The following is a 23,203-nucleotide window of genomic DNA, read 5'->3' on the forward strand; positions in this document are numbered from 1 at the left end:
AAAATTTCAAATATTAATTATGCTGCGAAAGGCAAAATTTATTCATTAAAGGCCCAAAGGACGTATTTTATATATGATATTGAAAATCACAAGTGAAGAAATATTATATAATCCTTTCGATATAAGTACAGATTTTTAAATAAAGTGATCAAAATTTATATTCAAATTATTATTTATATCTAATAATATTTTATCCTTTTTTTATTATTTTTATTAGATAATACAATTCTGTTCAAGTTCACTTTTTTAATGTTACTAAATATTATGGAATAACAAAAATTCAGATACCAAATATTATCGTATATGATTTAACTAGGGATGATCATGATTCGAACCAAGCTGAATTAGTCCAGTTCGGTTCAGTTCATGCCTTGAACGAACTGAACTATGGTTACAATGATATGAATATATTCATTAGAAAGTTCTTTAGTAAAATACATGCTTATTTTCCTTGTTGCAAGGAGCTCATTATTTTCATGAAATTGAAAATTAACTAACTTATTATAACAATCAGGAATTTCGACCTGTCAGAGTTTCAATTGAACAGAGTCAATGCTGGCAAAAAATTATGTTTCTCTCTTTGAATCAAACTATTAAGCTTGCTTATGGTTTTTCCTTGCACTATGCAAAAGAGAGTAATAATAAATCAGCTCTTTTTTGATTGTGTATTGATTTTCCTTTTCTTCTAGAATTTGCAATTTGCTTTATAGAATTCTTCTATAATGATAGTAAAACTTAACAAATTGTAAAATCATCATATGAGTTTTATAATTTATTTACTAACCTTATTTAGTTTTGTAATCATTTCTTTTCAGTAAATTTCTAATGTTTTTGCATGACATGTTTGTTCTTTATTTACCTACTACAAGAAAGATTATTAGATGTGTGCCCTTTTTATTTAATGATAAAAGAAGTTACCATATATCGCGGGCTACGGTACTGGGTACCCGGGTATCTTGCAAATTTCAGGGGTTTGGCCCTGTACTCCTCTATTACGCGAATTTTTTCTATTAATAGAGGTGTCTAAAATTAGCCAAAACTAATAATAATTAAGAGATTTCTAATGTTGACTTATTATGAACAATGCAAAATCAAAATTAGCTGAAATTATGAAATATTTCTTCCAACTATTAAACTATATCATAAGATTCTCTGTCCCAATTACTATGTTTTATTACTGTTTTTTTTCTTTTTGAATGACTAAAAGATCATACAGTAAGATCTTGTAAGGTGAAAGATTTCGTGTAAATTAACATATTTTACCAACGCTATACAAATAATTAGTACAAATCAAAACTAAATTAAGCAGTATCTATCTCAGGGTATATGTGCACTTTATATAAACAAGTACAAACAAAACTTTTGTCTTACCAAATAATTAATAAAATTTAATATGGAAAAAAATTTAACATATAAAGATAATTATATTTTTCTTTTAATCCCATCAAAATCTTCATTAAAAATATTGTAGGCGAAAATTTAACTATTCCTTCTTCCTTATATTTTTCTATTAAATTTTTATGTTCTAAACCAAATTGAAGAATCTGTATAAAATGTAATAACATTGGATGTCTATCTTCCAATTATCAAAAAATAATTTTAAGGATTCTATTTCAACTTTGGTACAAGAAAAACAAAATTTAAACTTAAATAAACTACTTGGTGATGATTTTGCCAATATTTCAAATAAGTTACCCCAATCAATAGCATCAATTTTAAGAATATATAATCCTTCTAAATATTGACAATTAATTAATAATTTTTCTAATTCTAATATGTTTGCACTCCTAAGTGATAACTTAAGATATTTAAGATTTTTACAAATAGCTTGAATAATTATTCTATTATTCAAAGTATTATCACCTTCATTATTAATAGTAAATTCTGTGAGATACCCACTTGTATTTTCAATCAATCTTGCTAAAGGTTTAATTGAAACCCTTCTAGCTCTTAAAATTTGTAAAAAATGTGTAGATAAATTTTCTAGACAATGCCATTTTTCATTGTAAAAATCACTAGCCAATTCTAAACCTCTTAAATTAAATAAGGTATGATAAAATTTGTGTGGTAGGTTGTTTAGTTATCTTAAAGTGTTGTATGGTATTTGCATGTTTAATCAATGAATTTTCAAGAACTTCACAAAATAATATATCATGTGCACCTTCATCATAACTAGTTAGGAAACTAACCTTAACTAGTTTTTTAGCAACGCTTAGCTTCAGGAATAAGATGTATTTGACAATTGGGTATATAAAGATGTGTAATATTTGTATTTTCATCATTAACAAAAAGACGAATAATTTCATTCATAAAAAAATCTATTTCATAAATTTTAGCTCCAGCCATTGAGTTTGTATGTTCAATTGCGATTAAATCTAAGTGCTTACAAAAACTAATATTATTAAATAATGAAAAATCAAAACCTAGCATAACTAATTTATTTCTTGTTTCATTTGATAAATGTAAAATGATTACTTCTAATAGTAACTTCTCTTCGTGATAAAAATTAGTGTATTTCCAAGGATTTTTCCACAGAGTTGAAATAATTATCTCACACCAAGATTTATTAATTAAAAGATAAGTATAAAGAGGCTTTTCAATTTTATTCAACTCTTTGAGTATCAAATAAAGAACTTCTCCGTTTAATTTGGACATTATTTATTATTATTTAATTACGAGCGAACTGGACTTTATTATTTCCTTGTAATTTTTATGTCGCCTTAATAAAATCTTGGTACACTGTATAACATGACATGCATCACGGCGGATTTATGAAATACCCTAAATTTGTCCGTCATGTCAAATTAAATAAATATTTGACAGTCTTTTAGTCACCAAATTTCCCAAATTTATTAGTGAACAGTCAAAAATGAGCCCTAAAAAATTTTTTTGTACCCCAAATCTTGCGTCTAACCAATTTTTCCGTTACCTAACCAATTTTTCCAGTGTTAAAGGTGCGTCACATTTGACATTTTTTAGGAATGTTTCTGTAAGTCAATTTTAATTCCCGAGGGCGCAGCAGGGTTTTTTCCAAATTTCATAAATCCGCTGCAATGGTAGGTTGTACGATTAATAATCAAATTTAGCTGAAGGCGCAGTAAATTGCCACACCTGATAGGATCCAAGTCACACAAGACTAATAACTTTCCAATCACAAAAATATTGCTCGGCTAGTTAATAAGCACAAAACAAACGAAATTTTAGCTGGTGTTAAGGTTTCAAAGTTTCAGAAGGACCCCGAGCAATGCATAAAAGAGTGTTTGCGTAGAACGAACCAAATAGCGTGGTGATCCTTCCTTTCAGTTTAGATAATGCCAGGCGGCATGTTATTCTGGCCTGAAGTGGCGCGTAGAGCTAAGTGCCGATCTCTTGTTACCTATTTATATATTGCTCGGGTCCTGTTTCGGGGCATCTGTTTTGGTTTTTACTTTTTAAAAAATAGTACTTCCACACGCCCGCAATGCCAAGAATTATTCTAAACCAATGATTGTAGTATACATGCTCAAAATATTTATTAGTCCGGAGCGTAGCGAAGGACTCTATATGTTCTAGCCGTGGTGGTACAAAATATCCCGTTGTCCGTCCGCTTGTTCTTTGAGTCGACGTTTAATTGGTTCTTATATTACTATATTACACGAAATTATCTCGATCGGTTAATTGAGCATGTGATTATTGATTATCTACCTATATACTGATAAGCTCCGGACTACGTAACGGTTTACCGTTTCCCTAGTTATTTATGCATTTGAGTGCATGATTCGGCTTTATGCGTGATGATCATTTCTTTCTTGATTAATTTTTTTTCGTTAAATCATTTAGAATAGCTGCCTTTTTTTATTAAAAAAAAAATAATTATCAAATGAGTGATATATCTGTAAAAATTAATGATAATGATAAATTCATTATCAACAAAAATATAAATATTAATAATAACGCCGATAAACCACATAATGGTAAACCTATTACTATTATGAGAGTATCACCAAATGGAAAGTATCTCGTTACCTATAGTAAAGATGATGAATCAATTGTTGGTTGGAATATTGCAAATGTAGAGGAAGGACAACTTAAATCAGACTACAGTCGTACTCATAAAGGTTATCATGAAATAGAAGAAATATGTGTTTCTGATGATAAAAAACTCGCGTATATCCATGACATATATTTAGGTAAGTCATAAGCGATAGTTATTTAATGATTTGTTTATAGTAATAGACTAATAATATTCATTTTCATTTTTTATTAGAAATAATTGATATTAACAATAATCAAATAATTGAATTAAATGCAAAAATTAGTCACCTCAAATATCATTATTGCACCTTTAATTTAAAAGGTGAATTTATTTTTTGTAACGATGTTAAGAATAGACATCGTATATATCATAAAATAATTTGGGTTTATTCCACACAAACTAAAAATAACAAATGGGTATGTAAAGGAATTTACAAGATACCCAAAGATTTTGAATTGATTAGCATATCAAAATATGATAAACTTTATTTATTCTCAAATAACAACATTTATGAATGGAATATTCTCACTGAAAAAAGTGTAAGAATATTTGGCGGCGATGAGATATATAAAAGAGAGAAATTTTATAAGGTAAAGAAATTATTTTAAAAATATTTGAATATTCCATATATATAATAATTAATTATTATAAATTAATAGCATGATTTTAGATGGAGAATTAAAAAAGATATCAGAATTTCCAGTAATGAAAAGTTTATATATTTAAGAATCAAGAATAAAATTATAATATATTCAATTGAATTAAAAATTCCTATTATTTCTTCATTGGATATAAATAATGGTATTTATATTATTATACTTTAGTATTTTTATTATTAACGTTAAATTAAATTGTTTATTTTTCTCCATTTAGGTATTAAATCATATAATCTTCTGAATATTCCCGAATTATATACCTTATTACTTCCTGATGAACTGATTCATGATGATGTTTTATCAAGTAATAGAATGTGGAATTCTATCATGGAATATTGTTGGAAAGAATGTTTAAATCATTTAGAAAAGCATTATCAGCTACAAAAAAAACATCAACCTGAAAGTTCAACAATTCCTCAATTTATATTCGATATTAAAACCAAATACACATTTGGAATTCTGGATGGATACGTTTGGAAGATTAAACTTGAAGAAAGGATATCAAAAATGAATGAAAATAATAATAAATTAAATAATGAAATAATTGTTAAAGGTTTGGACTCTGAAGATTCAAGTTCTGATGATGAAGCCGATAAAATTATTGATTCTTATATGTATACTAGTAATGTTGAGAATAAGGAAATATATAAATACTTAAACATTTATCTATTTAATCCATATATGAATACTATAATTGCAAGTTTTCAAGAATTTAGTGAAATAAACGAATTGAGTACTAAAAATACTAAACAAGTGTTAATTCAAAATTCTAAAATCTACTGGCGGAGAATTGAAGTTGTTAATTTTTAAAAAAATCATCATTAATAAACGGAATAAATGGAAATTAATCTGCATGAGAATAGATAAATTTAATGTACAAGAATATGATTTATATGAATTTCACAAGCGTTTTTTGCATGGGAATAAGCTATTAAGTGAAAATGATATTCTAATATTAACAAAAATTGGCCTTTTTATTTATCATTTTAATGAAAATAACAACTTTATTTCTTTAAATTATTTTTATTATATGAATTTAAATATATATAACAAATATGAATTAATGAAAAACTTACAGTATCATTATAAAAAGTCATTTTCAAAATCCACTTTACCTTTACCAAACTATAATAGTTTTAAATTGAGTGACAAGTGGGTTCTATATGTTAAAGATAATATAGAAAGTCTTTTGAAATATGGGGTTGAATTATTATCATTTGCAATTAAAGAACATAGATTAGAACTTATGGATGATATATATAGAAAATGTATAATTCACTTTAAAGAAGATTTAAGAAATAATAAGATTTTTTTAAGTATCATTACTTCTACAATACCATTATTAAATGAATATTATCCAGAGTATATTTTAAGATATTCATTAGAAACAACCATGGTTATAGATTCTTTATCTTATACCATAAAATATCAAGATAATAATTTACATCTTTATTCTTTTCATTATCCTCAAATAATTAATTTAACTCAATCTATTTTATGGACAAAATACATTATATTATATCATAAATTATATATAAAGCATTATACTGTACATTGTTTATTATATTAAATGTTATTCAATGTTTATTATTGCTCTTAATTTTACCTATTTCACCTATTTTTTTGGTCACATTTTATATATTATCAAAATACCATTTTATTAATGATTTTAATATTAGATTATACAAAAATAATATAGTTGATATAGCATTACTTACTGATAATATCTTTGGTACAATATTCAATGAGTATGATATATTTGCTTCCTTTTACTTTTATATTAATGATAATTTTTTAAAATATATGTCAAAATCAACAACACCAACAATTACTTTTATGATTCCTTATATTAAATTTGTTAATTATCCGCAAAATTATAATTGGTTTTGGGAATTCATTAGACCCCAATCTAGTTTATTTGTTAAAATAATAAGTGAAAATATATACAAAACATGGGATGGTGAAGCATTAATTAATTTTAAATGGAATACCTATGGAAAATATTATTATGTAATGATTTGGATGTCATTTATAGCTTTACTTGGATGTTTCAATGTTAGTGCAACAATTCCTCAGCAATATATTAGCAAGGATGTTCAAAAGCAACTTTTAATCACTTCAATTATACTTGGGTTTATTCATCTTAGTTTTGAAGTTCGTCAAATAATTTATAATCCTATTAAGTGGATCTGTAATTTTTGGAATATTTTTGGTAATTTTGAATATTTCTTTTTAATTATTTGAATACTTTAAGTCTTTAACAAACTGGTAAAATTTCATAAGTGATTAATCATTTTATTTATATTATAGATATAATTGCATATGTACTTCCAATTTTCACTTCTATTTATTGGATTCAAACAGATGTTAGAAATATTCAATTACTTTCATTTTCATGCCTTTTTTTAGATATAAAATTTCTGTTATTTTTTAGAGTATTTGAATCTTTTGGCATATATTTTGCAATTATTATTAGTGTTGCAAAGCAAATTGTTTATTTCTTAGTAGTCTTATTAATCATCATTATTAGTTTTGCACATGCATTTTATATCTTATTATCACCAACAGAGATCGATTTTTCATTTAAGGAAAATGATCCTAATAATCCTTGGAATATTGTTCCTACTTATAAAGAAGTACTTGATAATGGAGCAATCAATTCTAATTCATATATTATTCAACAACCAGATGATAATACAAATATGTTTACAGATTATAGAACTTCTCTCTTTGCAATGTATTTATTTTTAACAGGTATATTTAAATTATTGTACTTATATGTGCTTATAGTATTTTTATCTTAATTTAGATACATTTATTATTATCATTAGGTGATTCAAGTGCATTATCCAATTGGTCATATATAAATAATCCATCACTTGTAATATTAATTGTCTTGTTTTCACTCTTGATTGTTGTGTATCTTATGAATTTGTTTATTGGATTACTTAATATGGCAATTGCAAAAGATAATAATAGAATCTCATATTTAATACAGCCCTATGAAAAAAAATCATCCAATTTTTGTACAATATTTGTTCAAGTCTGTGTGGAAATTGTACAATTATTGCAGATTTTTGGATAAAAATAGTTATGAAGTTTTTCAAAGCATATTAAAAGTATGCAATTTTTGTACAACTTAAATTTAGGATATAGAAAATGTTCAATTTTTGTGTGATTTTTATACAACTTAAATTCAGGATACAGAAAACATTCAATTTTTGTACAATAAAAATTGTGATTATTGTACAACTTGAAAATAGACTTAAATTTAGGATACAGAAAGCAATTTTTGGGTAATCCTATTATACTACTTTCCATCTTACCTGTATGGTTACATTTGACCACTTTTAGGGTCGAATAGACCACTTTTAACCATTACAAATAGATTTTCCTAAGTAAAGTGATTTATGCAGTAAGGTTACACAAAATTCAACCGCATATTTGCTTATAAACGGGCATCTTCCGGACCCATTGGTGAAATTTATGTATCATCTTGTAACTAAAAAAAAGTCAAAAACTTTTTATTAGGTTACACAATTAGTTCTGACCGGAATTATAATTTGGCCAGAATTATGCGGTAAAAATCAACTCTTAAAATTATATATGTTGGTCACGTGATCTGATCGTCAAAATAAATATGATGACGCGAAATGTTTTTGTTTATGTTTTTTTAACCTTTTAACTTTTCTTCAACCTTCTTTTAAAATATCAGCAGGTAAGAAAAACTTGTATTCTTTATCTTTTTATTTTCCTAACTTTTTACATTTTAATGTTACTAACTTGCTTTCTTCACTAACTTCATACTTTTTTTTTATTACTAATACTAATAATTTACTTTTTAACAACTACTAATTTGCTTTCTTCACTAACTTCATACTTTTTTATTACTAACACTAATAATTTACTTTTAACACTACTAATTTGCTTTCTTCACTAACTTCATACTTTTTTATTTAATACTAATAATTTACTTACACTAATAATTTACTTTCTTCTTTGATGATACTACTAATTTACTTTCATGTTATTAACATACTTTATTTTATTTTATTTTCTTACAAATTTTTATATTTATGATTATATCAAATTTAGTTTATTTATGAAATATTGTGTATATTTTTTATATTTTAAGTCAATAAAAAAAATTCATAATTTTACTTTATAAATTGCCTGTTATTACTGTAAAATTTAACCTATAATTCCTAAAATATGGCCTAAAATTTGGCTCAAAAATCACACAATAATTGTATAAATTTAGGTCAAAAATAGGATAATTATTGAATAAATTACCATGCAATAATTGTGTGATTTATTGCAATTTTTAGCACAATTATTGTATGGTCAAATATACAGAAATTGTAGTGAATTTAATTGAATGATTTTTCAACAAAAATCACACAGACTTTTTTCATAGGGCAGAAAGCTGAGGTATATCAAAATTATTATTTTATACGACTTTTTGTATAAAAAAATTATTCTAATTTTTTTCTTTTCTCAGATTTTGGCTGAAATTGAGTTATTATACCTTTTACCAAATCAGAGACGTTGGAAAGCATGGTTTCCTGAAACAATGTATGTTAATTTTTTTTATTTCTTCTAGGTTAATAAAAAGTGATTTCATCATGGACTAATAATAGTTAAAACTAATTTATTTTTCAAGATATTATTATGCTAATTTTGATAAGATTCATAAAGAAGTTAAAAAATTAATTAATGACGGTCAATGGGATGCTAATGAATTTTCGGAGATAAGAGAAATGAAGCAAGATTTACTAAACAAACTCAATATTCGGAATGATGAGACCGACCAGCAATTATTAAAAGAAATACGAGAAATCTTATTAAATAATAAGAAAAACAAGTGAAATTTTAATTTATTATTACTAGTTGTTATATTATATCTAAACGAACACTCATTTTATTATTATTATATGGATTTATATAAACATATATAGTATGTCTGTATTGATATTGAATGAAATTAGAATTTTATCTTAGGATCAGTTTGTAGAATGACCGTTCTCTAATTTTATATTTAATAAAGTCAAATATATTATATTATTATGTGCTCTATACAGCATAACCTTTCTTGATAACATGCATTTTTATTATATATTTTACTCTATATAACTTATAAACTTGATTTGATTCATAATGATTTAGTGCACATACTGTATATAATAAATACTGTGATTTCAAGACTTAGAGAAATATAGTATATCAAATATACTTCGTTGCTAAAAATTTGTTATAAATCTACGTTCAAGGTCTATTGTTACATTTTAATTTTTTACACTTGTAATTTAATAATTATAAGTGTAACATGTGTAGAGATGATGTGAACAACAAATATAGTTTGGTCTTTGTGTTCTTCAATGAGATGATTATTTTTATCTCCAAGGGTAAGCATTTCAGCAGCAAGTTGTGTTTCTCTAAACATTTGACTTGTTAATTTCTTTTTTTTCTCAATTGTTTATCCTGTTTTTATAAGAAAAAGTTTATAGATTTGATTTGTCAAATAATCAAAATATAAAAACATACAGACCTCTACAACTACTCTTATTAATCACAAACTCAGGATCTATTGTTAATACAGGTACATACATTATCAATGATTAGCTTAATTATTAGTCTGCAGTGAAGTTTGCTACTAGATTTGAATTTAGTGCAAAATTTAAGAAACTTTTGGAATACATCATAAATTCAAAATGCTTTATACCATAACAATATTTATTTATTTTATGTAAAGCAGGAGAAGTACAATGATATGTCACTAATCTATTCTATCGAATAAAAACCAATCAACGCCATTATAAATCTTCGTCCAAACCAACGGCAAGCCGAAGGAGCATACCCTCACTTGTTGAATCCCATCATCCCTGTGTCCCGACCTACACAGGTCAGCATAGAGCAAAATTACAATGAAAACAGGCGAACAGAAATTAAAAAAAAAAGAATTCGAGCCAAAACATCCGTATTTTTCTTTAACTATAACTAGCTTATACTTAAATACTGTCATGTATAGAATGGTGCATTTTTTTTAAAGGTTCATAATTGCTTTTCTTTCGAAAAGATGTGATTGCGTTAATCTCGCGAAGGAGTAAGGGGATATATAACGGTAACAACCGATGAAGCCGAAGCTTCAGAATCATCTGAATTTGTAGATAGCGCGCGGAGGCGTTAAAGGACGTTTACGTTTAGATCCATATGTTTGTTTAAAATAAGTCGATGGATTGTTGATAATTTGTTGGTCTTTCGTCGAAACGGCAAAAAAACCAGAGTTGTTAGCTTTCGTAGTGACGTCTTCTATATAAACGGGCGCGTACGTTTTTGCGAAAATTGCTGATATAATTGAACGGCTTTATCATATCCGTAATTGCATTGAGGGAGTGAGCTGACGTCAAAACGATGTCTAACTTTGTAATCAAAAAGGTTAATATTATATGTCAGTGATAAAATAAACGAGGATCTCCTCGTAAATCAAGCGGTAAAGGTGGTAAAGGTTTTTTCAGTTTGTTTCTCTTCTAAACGCGACGTAGCCAATTTTTAGATCTTCGGAGCATTTGTTTTGGGTGGTCAGGGAAGCATTCTTTAATCTTCAAAAGATTAACTAAAAATTCGTTTGTCGTTTTTTCAGGTAAATGTTGTATCTGCTTGAAGACCACAGGTGGTCGTGGTCGAGCCGTGGGTCCTTTAAGATAAATGATGGTTTGATTGATCGACTGCTAGCTTGTTGATTTAGTACACTTGTGGTCAGACGATTCCATCGTTCTATTTGCTGCGGCGAGCGAACCAAATCAAAATTTAAGGTTCGAATATTCTTTATAATATGGACGCTTAATCTCGAAGGTTTGTCGTTCTTGTAGGTAGGAGACATGGCATGTTCTAAAACGGCGTTTTTCCTCCAACATAATTATTGTATTTGCGTATGATGACCGTATAATTAACGCCGAGGCGTTGAGAGTGAATTTCTTTGCGTTTTCTGAATGACATCTGCTCTCTATAAAATCGGTGTGCTTGAACAATATTATTAATGGATTGCAAATTTTTGGTCAATACATGAAGTTGTAGATGTTTGCCACATTTTCCAACGCCGTTTTGATAAAACGAACTGTTTTAATATATTTTATAAACTTTTTCTTTTTTTTTTTTGCCATATTTTCTTCGTAATAAAAGTTGGGAACAAAAGTCATTACCACGGTGCTATCGGATATAGGACCACTTTACTCTCCCGCTGTCTACGAAGTCTTCTCAGAAGTCAGTTTGTCAAGAAAACGCTACCACTAACAAACCTCTCGCAAGCTATCGTTCGCTTATACCGTCCCTGCAAAATTCAGTACTTTTCCTTCCGTACTATAAAAATCAAATTGTGATACACGTGGCGTCGTGGCGGCGGCACATTGTACATTTTAAAAGATAAACTATTGGCCTTTACAGAATCGAGTCTCTTCTGACAAAGAAAATAATCGACAAACTAAAACTTTTATCCGGTTTAGTTCCGGACCCCACGTGATATATTTAGGATTTTATTTCCCCTGTGGTGGTACACCTACCCGCAGCGTATGTGTTGCTAGATATTCAACTCTTCCGAGAAAGTGGAAACGAAAGTTTTTGTTGTATTTATAAAAAAATAAACTTTTTTACCATAATTCTAAATAATAGTAGAAACTATTCTTGTAATTGGTGTTGTTACTGAAATTGAAATCTAACTGATCTTTAAATTCAGATAAAATTTGACGATCAATTAAATGAAATTGAAATTTCGATTTTATTTTCATATATCTGATCAGCTAGATTTCAACACAGGAAACCGTAAAGATCGTCTGATCAAGATAATTATGACGAGTCTGTACGACAGATGACAGTATTTATACAAAAAATTTTTCTTTCACTCGAGTTTTGCTTTTTACTCTTCCGAAAACTAATGTCTTCATTGTCTTCAGTTCTAGTGGTCAATTCATACTTCGATAATACACCCATTTTGGAGTGGTCATATCTTGGTTTTTTAAAAGATTTGAAGCCTTACTGCATATCTGATTCAAACTTAATTGAGAACCAAAATTCAATATTGAGGAAGCGATATTTAGCTTACTTAAAGAACTTTCTGAGTGTAAAAGAGAAACAAGGCTTGCAAATCGGAGATAATAAGGAACAATATGAATTTGTAACTCTTCTTTTGCGGCAGGTCCGTCACCTTCTATAGTTTTCTGAACTGTCAAAGGCGATGTTTCGCAGCCAACAGGGGGTATTATAGGGGTGCCGTTCCTCTTTAATTCCTTCTCGCGGTGGGTGCCGTTCCTCGCGTTTCGTTCGTCTGTTGCTGGGGTGCATGTAGGGTGCATGTGGGGTGCTCATTGGGTGCTCGTGGATGCTGTTCCTTGCGCGTTCCTTGCGTGTTCCTTGCGTGTTCCTTTGTGACAACAGTTCAATCTCGTCATATTGAAAATTCCTAACCCTTTAGCTGTTTTTTAGAAAGAACCTGAAACGGGAAACTTTTGGAAAATTGTCGAAGTAGAGAGAGACCTAGGAAATGAGTTAGAAAACAAAAGGTGTGAATATCATATATTTTAGTTAATGATGTCGAATACATCCTCACTCACCTCATCTGTTATCCTTGAAGATTATTACCAAGCGTAAATCACAAATAGACGGGCTGGATTTGGTTCATGCTTCTCGTCAGCAACAAAATTTCGAACTTGTTGATGAGTTAAACCCTTTTATAAATATTTCTGGGTCCAACTACTCCAAGAACACCACCAAAAAATTTTCGGTAACGTGACTTGGCGAGTTTTATTAGTCAGATTATATATCAGATATAAAGAAACGTTTAAGTATAGCCCTTTTCACTTTATAAAAATTTTTTTTTATTAGAATAAGTGAATAAATTATTTATTATTTTAGAAATTTAACAATAAATCTTCGTGTTATTTATATAATTTAGTAATAGTAATAAAAAGATAATTTTTATAATGTACTAAATGGAAAAGTCTTGTTCTTATTCAAAACTTGATAGTTCACCTTTAGGTTGTAAATAAATTTTGTACAGTATTTAATATAAAAAACGCGTTTTTATTTTCACAACAAAATAAAATACAATAAGATTAAGAAGAATAAACTATAATAAATTACTAACAGTTGGGGTGAGAAGTAAGAACTATGAAAAATATACTTTTCATCGATATATCTGCTATTTTTAGATTAGTAGTACAAAGTCACGTTACCGAAAATTTTTGGTGTTCTTGGGTAAGCGGATAGTCACGTGATTTTAGAGAAAACTCATTTTTTCATAATATAACTTTTTAATACATGTATACCTTTAAATTAATTTAAAGTAAATGCATTTTGGCAAGTTTATTTAGAGCACAAAACGAGGTTTTGAATACCGTTTTTGAGTTATTTGACTTTTTTATTTTCGTTAAAATGAATCTAACCAATTTTGGATATGATCAGCAAATTTTATTCGTTCAAATGTGAAGTCAAAAACAATATCCAAAATTCACTTTTTTCCCTAAGTAGACTTGCAGAGCGGACTAAAATATACTTACCGCTTTAGATGGCCTCGTAATTAGTAAGAAGACATTAAATCCGCCATATACATAGTTGAGATTTTAAATTTAGCATCTATCAATCCTAATGATTTTTTAGCTCGATCTTGATCACTAGCATGAAGACTGTCGAAATTTAAAGCATTAATTATTGAATTCAAAATTTGATAACGTGTATTGATAATATTTAATATTCCAACTGTGGATCATCATTTTTAAATCCAACATTCGTATATCAGCGGATTTGGTTACTTTCTAAATCTGAAAGATTTCATAATTCCGTTGCCTTTGTAATACCAAAAATCAAATAATAGACTATCATTTAACTAAATAATAAGTTGAGTAAAAATCTAAAATTATTCAACATAAAGTAGACACAAAAAATCCATTTCACTAACAAAAAACACATTCTCACCTGCATAATAATTTTAGTGTGTATTATTAGAAAGTAAGTATGCTTTAATAAAACAAAATGTAAAATAGAAAATTTATATAGTCACAATAGCTATGAATATTTTAAAAATATTTTAAAACTCAATGAATATTGTTTAAAAAAATTTTTTTATAATAATTTTTATAAAATTGTCTATTTTTTATATTTTTCAAGTCATATAGTAACTAATTCACATTTACATATTATTATAGGAACTTTACACTCAAACTGATTGTAAAACATATATACTTTCAATTTTATAAAAAAAAAAAATTCCAGAAATTATTGTGCAAAGTGAGATCCCATGGATATTATCAATATTATTAGAATCATATTTATTATATTTTTGGCTTAAAGAAGTATTTATCAAATTATTGTATAACAAACCCGAATAAAAATTTTTTTAATGTTCGTCCCCACGTTATGTAATGCTTTGTATAACAAAAATATCAAAAAATTAATACGTTGATTATAGGGTCTGGTACGAAAATCTCGAAGCTCAAAATTCCGAAAATCCCGAACTGCGCAGCATTATGCTTAATGCTGGCCAATCTTTCGAGATTTCGTACCATTCGGGATTTTGACATTCGGGATTTTGGGATCCCCTTAACATAAGTGTTTTTCAATCTAACTATGGATCCCTAATAACATAGTAAAAGTCATTGGGACAGTTTCACCGACAGGATCGTCTCAGTCCGATCGACATACCTAGTAAAATGCAGAAAAAATGGGGAAAAAAGAAAATTTGGTTTTATTACTATCATATAATGAAGGTTAGAAACATTTTTTACTTTTTCTTAAGAAAATTTCTAAGGAACTACAAATCTCTTATATTATATATACCGTATGACATAGATTTAATAGTGAAATAAATGAAATATTGGTAAAGTTATTCAATTTTTCATTTTATACCACCGTTAAAAATAGGTAATAAATCAATTGTCTTCTCGAATTATTCAGAGACTTGTATTTATATAAACAGCATTTTATTTTAGTTGTGCCCGTAAAAAATTTTTATCCAAAAATTCTTTTATATTTTCTACAAGACGAATAATTTTGACTTTCGATTGTGAATAACTAAATATGCTTCATTTACGAAAAATACTGGAACACTAGCTATATAAGAAAATATTAAAACTAATCCGGTTTTACTCCAGTACACAAACTGTGATTTGAACCAGTTTGATGTTTCATAGCATCGAAACTGAGTCAGCTTAAGTCAGAATTATCAAAAACAAAATTATCAAACTGGATGCGAGAATATATTCTGGTGGATTTCGCACAGTTTCAATGCTTTATCATATTTGATAAGATAAACTTTTAATTTCAAAAATAATAAATGTATCAATAACTGAATTATTATATTTACATGAAAAATAGGAACATTTCTTAAAATGACACTAGTAGTGAAGTGCATTTTCACGTGATCACCCATTTTATCACAAGGCATCACACCCACCTCTAAACGCGAAATACTAGGCAAAAACTTATTTGTCACACTTTATTTGTCATCTGCACTTTCACGTGCAACTGCATAATGCCGTAATGCCGGCCCTGTAGGTGCTTTTTTTCACGGTTAGTTTGTTACTTCTGAGATCACATGTGATATTAGGATAATTAAAAATCACATGCAATTTTTTCAATTTAACATGACCATGACTAATCAAAAAAAAAATGCCACAATGGATTAATAATTTATAAAATATCTTGCTTTATTATTGACATTTATTTATTTGCGAAAAAAAGGCAATAAGGTTTCCAAAAAAAAATTCTTCATTTACTGTTACTATCACTATTTGATCGGTTCTGTCGATCATATTGGTCCGTTCTAGCTCGAGTTCTACAAGTTATTGATGTCGATACACAATTTTACTTCAAGCTAATAATATCACTTTAATCCCTGTTAATAATAAAAAAAAATTTTATAGTAGAAAGAAAAAAAAAATTTTTTCGTCCTACAAACTGACAAACTGATTTTTTAACGGATGCTCTATAAATAAGAGACGACTACGCGAATATAGTCAATCCTTTTATTTTCGTTTTTCACTTTAGATTTAATTTAACGCGAGCAATAATTTGTTAAAAAATATTCTTTGTATTTTCCTGAATAATCTTTAACAATTTCGTTGCGCCAAATATTATACAATTTTGCGTTTTGGCAATAATCGTTCGACCTTACATTTTATTCAAAAAAATTTCACGTCAAAAAAAAAAAAAAAAAAAAATGAGCACTGCACCAAACAACTTAGATTTAGTGGAAGCTTTGCAATCTACGGGATGCAAATTATTCTATCAACCTCCAAACGATATAAATATTTATCATGTTACTTGTGAAATGGTTTTTCAATCGGAAAATTCTGTTTCCTGTGACGACGATATTTTTGATTACGAGTTTTTTTATCAAAATTATCATGTTAAATGTAAATTATTATCGCATTATTTGGTTGTAAATATGTTGAATAAGGAGATTTATAATAGAGATTTTGATGCAAACGAGTTAAGACATAGGTATTCATTAACTTCTTATCAAAAATTAAATCTCGAACTAAATTTAAGGGAAATTCTTCCTCTTTATCTCTATATCCCAAATGGATCTTTACATGGAAATACTGAAGGAAATGTGACGCCAAATCAAATTTATTCCGACAATAATGTGCCCGATAATAATTGTGTCGTTTATAATCATGTTACAAATGAAAATGCTCGTCATCAACAACAATAATATTAACAATTACTTAATATAGTATTTATATACGAATTATTTCTTTATTAAGAATTAGATAATGTGATTTTATAGTCACTAAGTTTCCTAAATACTAAATTTGTGAAACCTTTTTTATCAAGAAAATTTAAGCTATGATAATAATATATTAGTTGATTTTATTTATAGATAATATTCAATACAAGAATTAATAAATTTTTTGAATTATGCTTTGATCTTAACTATCGTAAAATGTGTATATAATGATGTTAAATCGATAAATTTTATTATCCATATAAATGTCCATTACGTTTTTATTGCGCGTCACAGGTCAAAACTTAACAAAGAGACATGAATTATGACATTAAGCTCCTCCTAATGAATTCAGCTCGATATTTATGAGACGCTTCTGTGAGTCAGGCTTTTGATAAATAAATAGTTCATGGTGATTAGTGTTTGGATGCAAGTTAATCATCTTTTTCTTCTCGAAATTTCGATCGACACGCAACAGCTTATTTTTTTTTTTTTGATCAACACAAAAAAAAAACCAAGTTTGTTGCTGCTGCTTGTCTTGATCGACACAAAAAAAAAATCCAAGTTTGATTGCTTTGATCGACATGAAGAAAAATAAAAATTGCTGCTTCAAAAGATTGTTTATTTTTGATCGACAAGTAATTGATAAATTGATTTTTAATTTAAAATTATTAAATGTATTACACTGGTTCGCTACGAAATTTATGATTTTTTTTTTTAATTTATAATTGTCTTTCCTTGAAAACATTCTATATAAAATTAATAAAAATGAAAAAAATTTTTATATTACTAAATTGAAACTTTTATTTTCTCTTGTTTCATATGGTCTGGTTCATTTCACTGGCAATCATTTCCCAATTCACCTTATCCTAATAACCCTAATAATTTTTTTAACTCTTATCCTAAAATCCTTTGCCTGTCGACAGCGTTGTACATAGGATATGTCCCGCCAAAATTTTAATGTCCGGAACAATGTCCCGTCTAAAAATTACGAGTAGTAAAATAACTAATTATAAATTATCATATCTCTGCCAATATTAATGTTAGAGATATGGAATTACTACTATTTGATTCGTCTTGATAAGACGAATTCAATGGGCTATTTATTAAAATTGAATCAGTAGTTAAAAAAATAACAAATTTAAAGGCACGTGATTTTAATGTCCCAAATCCCAATGTCCCTGGTTTGGACATGCCCTGGACTGTCCTGTCCATGGACATGTCCTGTCTCAATGACAACACCGCCTGTTGGCCTTTCGCTGAAACGTTTGTCGATGAGATAATTGTCGATGAAATGAAATGATTGTCGGTGAAAGAATGCGTTAATGCGACCTTTCATATTAATATTCAAATTTTCAAACCAATATACAGTAAATAATACAACACAAAATATTCCTAGTTTTATTATTTATTTGTTTCATTAGATTTTATTTTCTATTTGTTAATTAATTTATCATTAAATTCATGTCGAATGCTTTATTTGTTTCATGTTTCGGCAAAATAAATATTTGTCAGTAACCATTTAAGACACTAACTATGTTAATTTAGCTTCTAAACATTTATAAGTTCTGTTTAATTGACTTTTGTACATTATGAATGATTGTACAACTGTTTTTTTACATTGTATTCAAATTACTTTATACATTTCCCTTAAAAATTACCTACGTAAGAACGCGTGTTTGTTACACGATAATGGTGATCACATCAATTTTATATATTTAAAACACAAAAGTTGGATTTTAAAAAAATCATTTTTGTATGTATAAGCCTTGTTATTTCAAATAATGCCGGATTCAACTGCTTTCATGTAATTGAGTCAACTTTACGTTAGGATGTCAAGTTCCAAGCAATCTAGACTCTGTAAAAAGAGTTTACACATGTTTTTTATTCATATTTCCTCGTAAATGCATCATATTCGCAGAATTTGCAATTTCAAACTTTGGAAATTATTCCGTGGAGGTTTACGGAAAATATGGAAAATTTTAATAATTTTTAAGAAAAAATTATCAGTTTCGGAAATGCCAAAGTTTACTATTATACATACAGTAATGATAAAATCCATTTTAAGATAAGCGATTAAGATTTTCTATGACTTATTGAGTATAACATATAAATACATATAATTTCTAAATCGAAATTTTTAATTTAAGATGCCCTGCTAAACTTGCTAAATATCACCGCTGGTGATTGTTACCTTACCAGAATTAGGGTAGAGTTTTGGGCGGAATTAAAATGTCATGAAACTCCGCCCGCTAATATTTGCTAATGCTGGTGTGGTGATGATCACCGTGCGGTGATTTTTGACATTTTCAACATAAATAAAGCAATTTATAATCACAAAAAGTGAAATAAAAACCGGATCAATCGTTAACACTATACAGTGATTATGGAGTAGATAAAATATCCCAAATTGCATACAATTCCCAAATCCGAATTTGGGGATACGATCGGATTCTTAATTCTGGCCGAAATTACAATTTGATCAAAGTTAAATCAACAGATCAACAATAAAATTTATCACAATCACTGATTTGCAATTTCCGACTTCCGATCATCATGCACGATATGTGGCGCAGTTGCGATTTAGTTTTTGGGATAAAGAGGAGGTTTCCCGGGTACATTTTCTCCGAGTTCATTCATTACTTATTTTAGATAGACGCTATTAATTTTCTCCTGCACCTATTTCTTTCATGATTTTGGCGTATGATAGACAAAGCTTCTCCTGCATATCTCATTCATAAATTACTTGTTTTGGGATCGTACTAATTTCTGATATTGGAATTATCTCTTTCATATATTCCGACGTGAAAATCTCTTTCAATATATTACTTATTTTGGATATATTAACTTTTGCACATACATTCTTTATCTCTTTCATATAATTTGGCGTACGATAACGAACTTCTGGGCGTCTCTTTAATATATTACTAAGTTTGGATCATTAATCATTTATCTTTCTTGGCGTGCATTAACGACACATATCTCTTTCATAAATTGCTTAGTAAGGATAGCTTATTTGCCCTTTTATATAATTTTGCATACAGTAATGAAACAACTCCTGCATGTCTCTTTCATATATTGCTCAGTTTATATTATTTACTTACCTATTTTGTATAATTTTGGCTTATGATAATGAAACATCTCCTGCATATTTCTTTCATATATCTCTCAATTCGGATCATAAGTTTACCTTTTTCATATTTTAACATACAATTATATCATTCGTTTACACATTTTTAATTTTTCACCTTATTTTGTGCACGAATCAGATTAAGATAATCTAGTGACGTGTTAAATTGAAAATATAATTGTGGAATTTGCCTATAATTTGTCCTTACTGACCTGATAATGTATGGATAATGTCTGAAATATTCATATTCCGGCACATTATCCGGATATTTCGAAATATTCATATTTAGGTAAATTATCCGGACATTTCAAAATGACCGGAATATTTTATGTTTCGGTACATTATCCGGACTCAAAGTGTCCGGAAACTTTCACGGACGTTTTCTAAACATCGGACATCATCATTGCAATTTCCGAACATCTCTTTTTTACGGAAAAAAATTGATCATTTTCAAAACAACTTTGATTTTGCATTCAAAGAGTTTTAGAAAGCATAATACGGAATATAGAGAAGCCAAATACCAAGAAATATTCTCGTTATTCCTTATTTATAGTTAAACCAATTCAAGTACTTCGTCGTATAAAGCCGATAAAGTTGTATCCATCTGAATATGTGGAGTAGCAAGAAGTAGAATATGTAATGCAAGGATTTTATAAGTTTTGATTTGGTTTGAATAAAAAAAAAATTCCACACAAAGGTTTTTTTTTCTTTTTTTTCTTTTGTATTTTAATTAGATTAAAATTATTTCAACATGCTATTTTCCATAATGAAAAGTATGAAAGGACTAGATTAAAATAAAAATTTAAATTTACCGCACAATTTTAACATAACGTATTCTGATGATTTTTTTTCCAGTGCTAGATACAACAATTTATTTAATCGCATTGCGAAATGATTAAATAAACTACTAAATAAATTCAACGATATTTTATATTAAAAAAGAAACTATTAGATATTTATATGAAAAAGCAGATGATCAATTCCATATTCGACATAAAATTCTTGATAAACAAATAAAATTTCTAAATTTGAAATGTTGGGATGAAGATGATCTACAAATTAATCATCGTTAAATCACATGATGACGAAGAATAAGTATTAGTTATTTACTAATCTAGTAGTATATAAATGGGTTATCATCCGAAGGATGATGGCCCATTTATATACTAAACTAGATCAGTAAATAACTTTTTTATCATCCTAGATATACTAATTGGTCCGCCAGTTTATAACTGGCGGAAAAAATCCTAAATACCAATTAGTAGCCAGGTGATAATAATTTTTTATCGCATGAAACAACTATATTAGTATATTGGATAGCAATTAATTATAGACAAAGAAATGTTTTGAGCAATTTCCTTAAAAATTCGGGAGAACGATTATCACGATCAAATAAATTTGAAATTAATGCGCAGTAAGGAGTTGTAAATTTTCGATGAGATGACAAGTTTAAAACGTAACGTAACCTTTCATTTTATTGCGTATTCACTTACTGACTTCGCTTTATTTATCGACATAACATTCTTCTGAATGAAATTTTGCCTTCTTTAAAGTTTTTTTGAAAGATATCCTATGTATTTATTATATATAATTCATTTTAAATATTATTGAAATTTCTGGATAAAAAACTTTTTCACAATTAACGAGATTTAACTTATTACTATTTGGGGTTGAACTGACGAAACTTATGCTAATAAAAATTACTTGGTGCCATACAGAGCTCATTATATCAGAATTTAAGGCTTGAATAAGGTGTAAAGCGAGGAAGTATGAAAATTCAGCATATACTTGGGTGCCGAAACCTACATATGCCGAAATATATTTGGATTTGACATATGCCGAAATATAGTTTCGGCATTTTGCCGAAATCCCAAATCCCAAATCCCAAACTATTGCCGAAATCCCAAATTATTGCCGAAATCCCAAATTGTTGCCGAAATCCCAAATTATTTTCGGTCGGACTGAAATGATCTGCAAAAAATTCCTTTTTTTGGAAAATTGCGTGACCATTTTCAATTTTGATAGGGAACAAAATTTCCTTTATTTGGATTTGTGTAACATCATGTGATACAATTTGACCAACAACGATTTGGAATTTAGCAACGATAGGGATTTTTCGGCTGGAGCTGTGAACACATTGCGGTCGACTCTGACCTTGTGGTAATGTAAAGATTATGGTAGCATTCGGCAGACCAACGCATTATCCCCCAGAAATGGGGAGAGGTTAGAGGGTAGATTTGGGGTCCCTGGGGCATTCTCGGGGGACGCCCTAAATCTTAGTTCGAAGGGTGAGGTCCCGTAGGGGATGAATTTCCAAATTTCTATACACGTATTTTAGTTGTCCATCATGTAAATGCTGTCTTACTTTAATTTGTAATAGTTTTGGTTATACTACTCTTCTAGTAATAAAATAAAAATAAATAAATAAATTGGGATTTTTCGGCAATAATTTGGGATTTCGACAACAATTTGGGATTTCGGCAATGGTTTGGGATTTGGAATTTCGGCAATCGGCATATGCTGAAAGGGGTTTTGATTTCGGCATATAGCCGAAAAGTTTCGGCACCCAAGTTTAATTCAGCATGTATGATTTTTCTTTGCGAGATTCGCGTAGTCAATATATGTAAACGTTAATTACTTAGTATACTATTGGGTATTACTAAATATCACCAATGGTCACGTGAATT

General features: G+C 28.2%; 4 protein-coding genes across 4 annotated transcripts; 2 read left to right on the top strand and 2 right to left on the bottom strand.

The window, feature by feature from the left end:
- Positions 1-1,525: 1,525 nt before the first annotated feature.
- On the bottom strand, positions 1,526-2,655 carry OCT59_010575 (uncharacterized protein; the record flags this gene model as incomplete). The annotated part of the gene is made up of 2 exons (XM_066136011.1): positions 1,526-2,025; positions 2,211-2,655. The coding sequence occupies 2 exons, from the start codon at positions 2,653-2,655 to the stop codon at positions 1,526-1,528; spliced, it is 945 nt and encodes a 314-aa protein (XP_066000688.1).
- Positions 2,656-3,859: 1,204 nt separating this feature from the next.
- OCT59_010576 (uncharacterized protein) lies at positions 3,860-5,481 on the top strand (the record flags this gene model as incomplete). Its single annotated transcript, XM_066136012.1, has 4 exons — positions 3,860-4,169; positions 4,247-4,605; positions 4,675-4,816; positions 4,889-5,481. The coding sequence occupies 4 exons, from the start codon at positions 3,860-3,862 to the stop codon at positions 5,479-5,481; spliced, it is 1,404 nt and encodes a 467-aa protein (XP_066000689.1).
- Positions 5,482-12,626: 7,145 nt separating this feature from the next.
- Positions 12,627-13,016, bottom strand: OCT59_010577 (uncharacterized protein; the record flags this gene model as incomplete). The annotated part of the gene is made up of 1 exon (XM_066136013.1): positions 12,627-13,016. The coding sequence occupies one exon, from the start codon at positions 13,014-13,016 to the stop codon at positions 12,627-12,629; it is 390 nt and encodes a 129-aa protein (XP_066000690.1).
- A 3,860-nt stretch (positions 13,017-16,876) lies between these two features.
- Positions 16,877-17,374, top strand: OCT59_010578 (uncharacterized protein; the record flags this gene model as incomplete). Its single annotated transcript, XM_025319554.2, has 1 exon — positions 16,877-17,374. One exon carries the CDS (start codon positions 16,877-16,879, stop codon positions 17,372-17,374), a length of 498 nt encoding a protein of 165 aa, XP_025173580.1.
- Positions 17,375-23,203: the final 5,829 nt, after the last annotated feature.

This window comes from Rhizophagus irregularis, chromosome 19 (assembly GCF_026210795.1).
Source record: "Rhizophagus irregularis chromosome 19, complete sequence".
NCBI lineage: Eukaryota > Fungi > Glomeromycota > Glomeromycetes > Glomerales > Glomeraceae > Rhizophagus > Rhizophagus irregularis.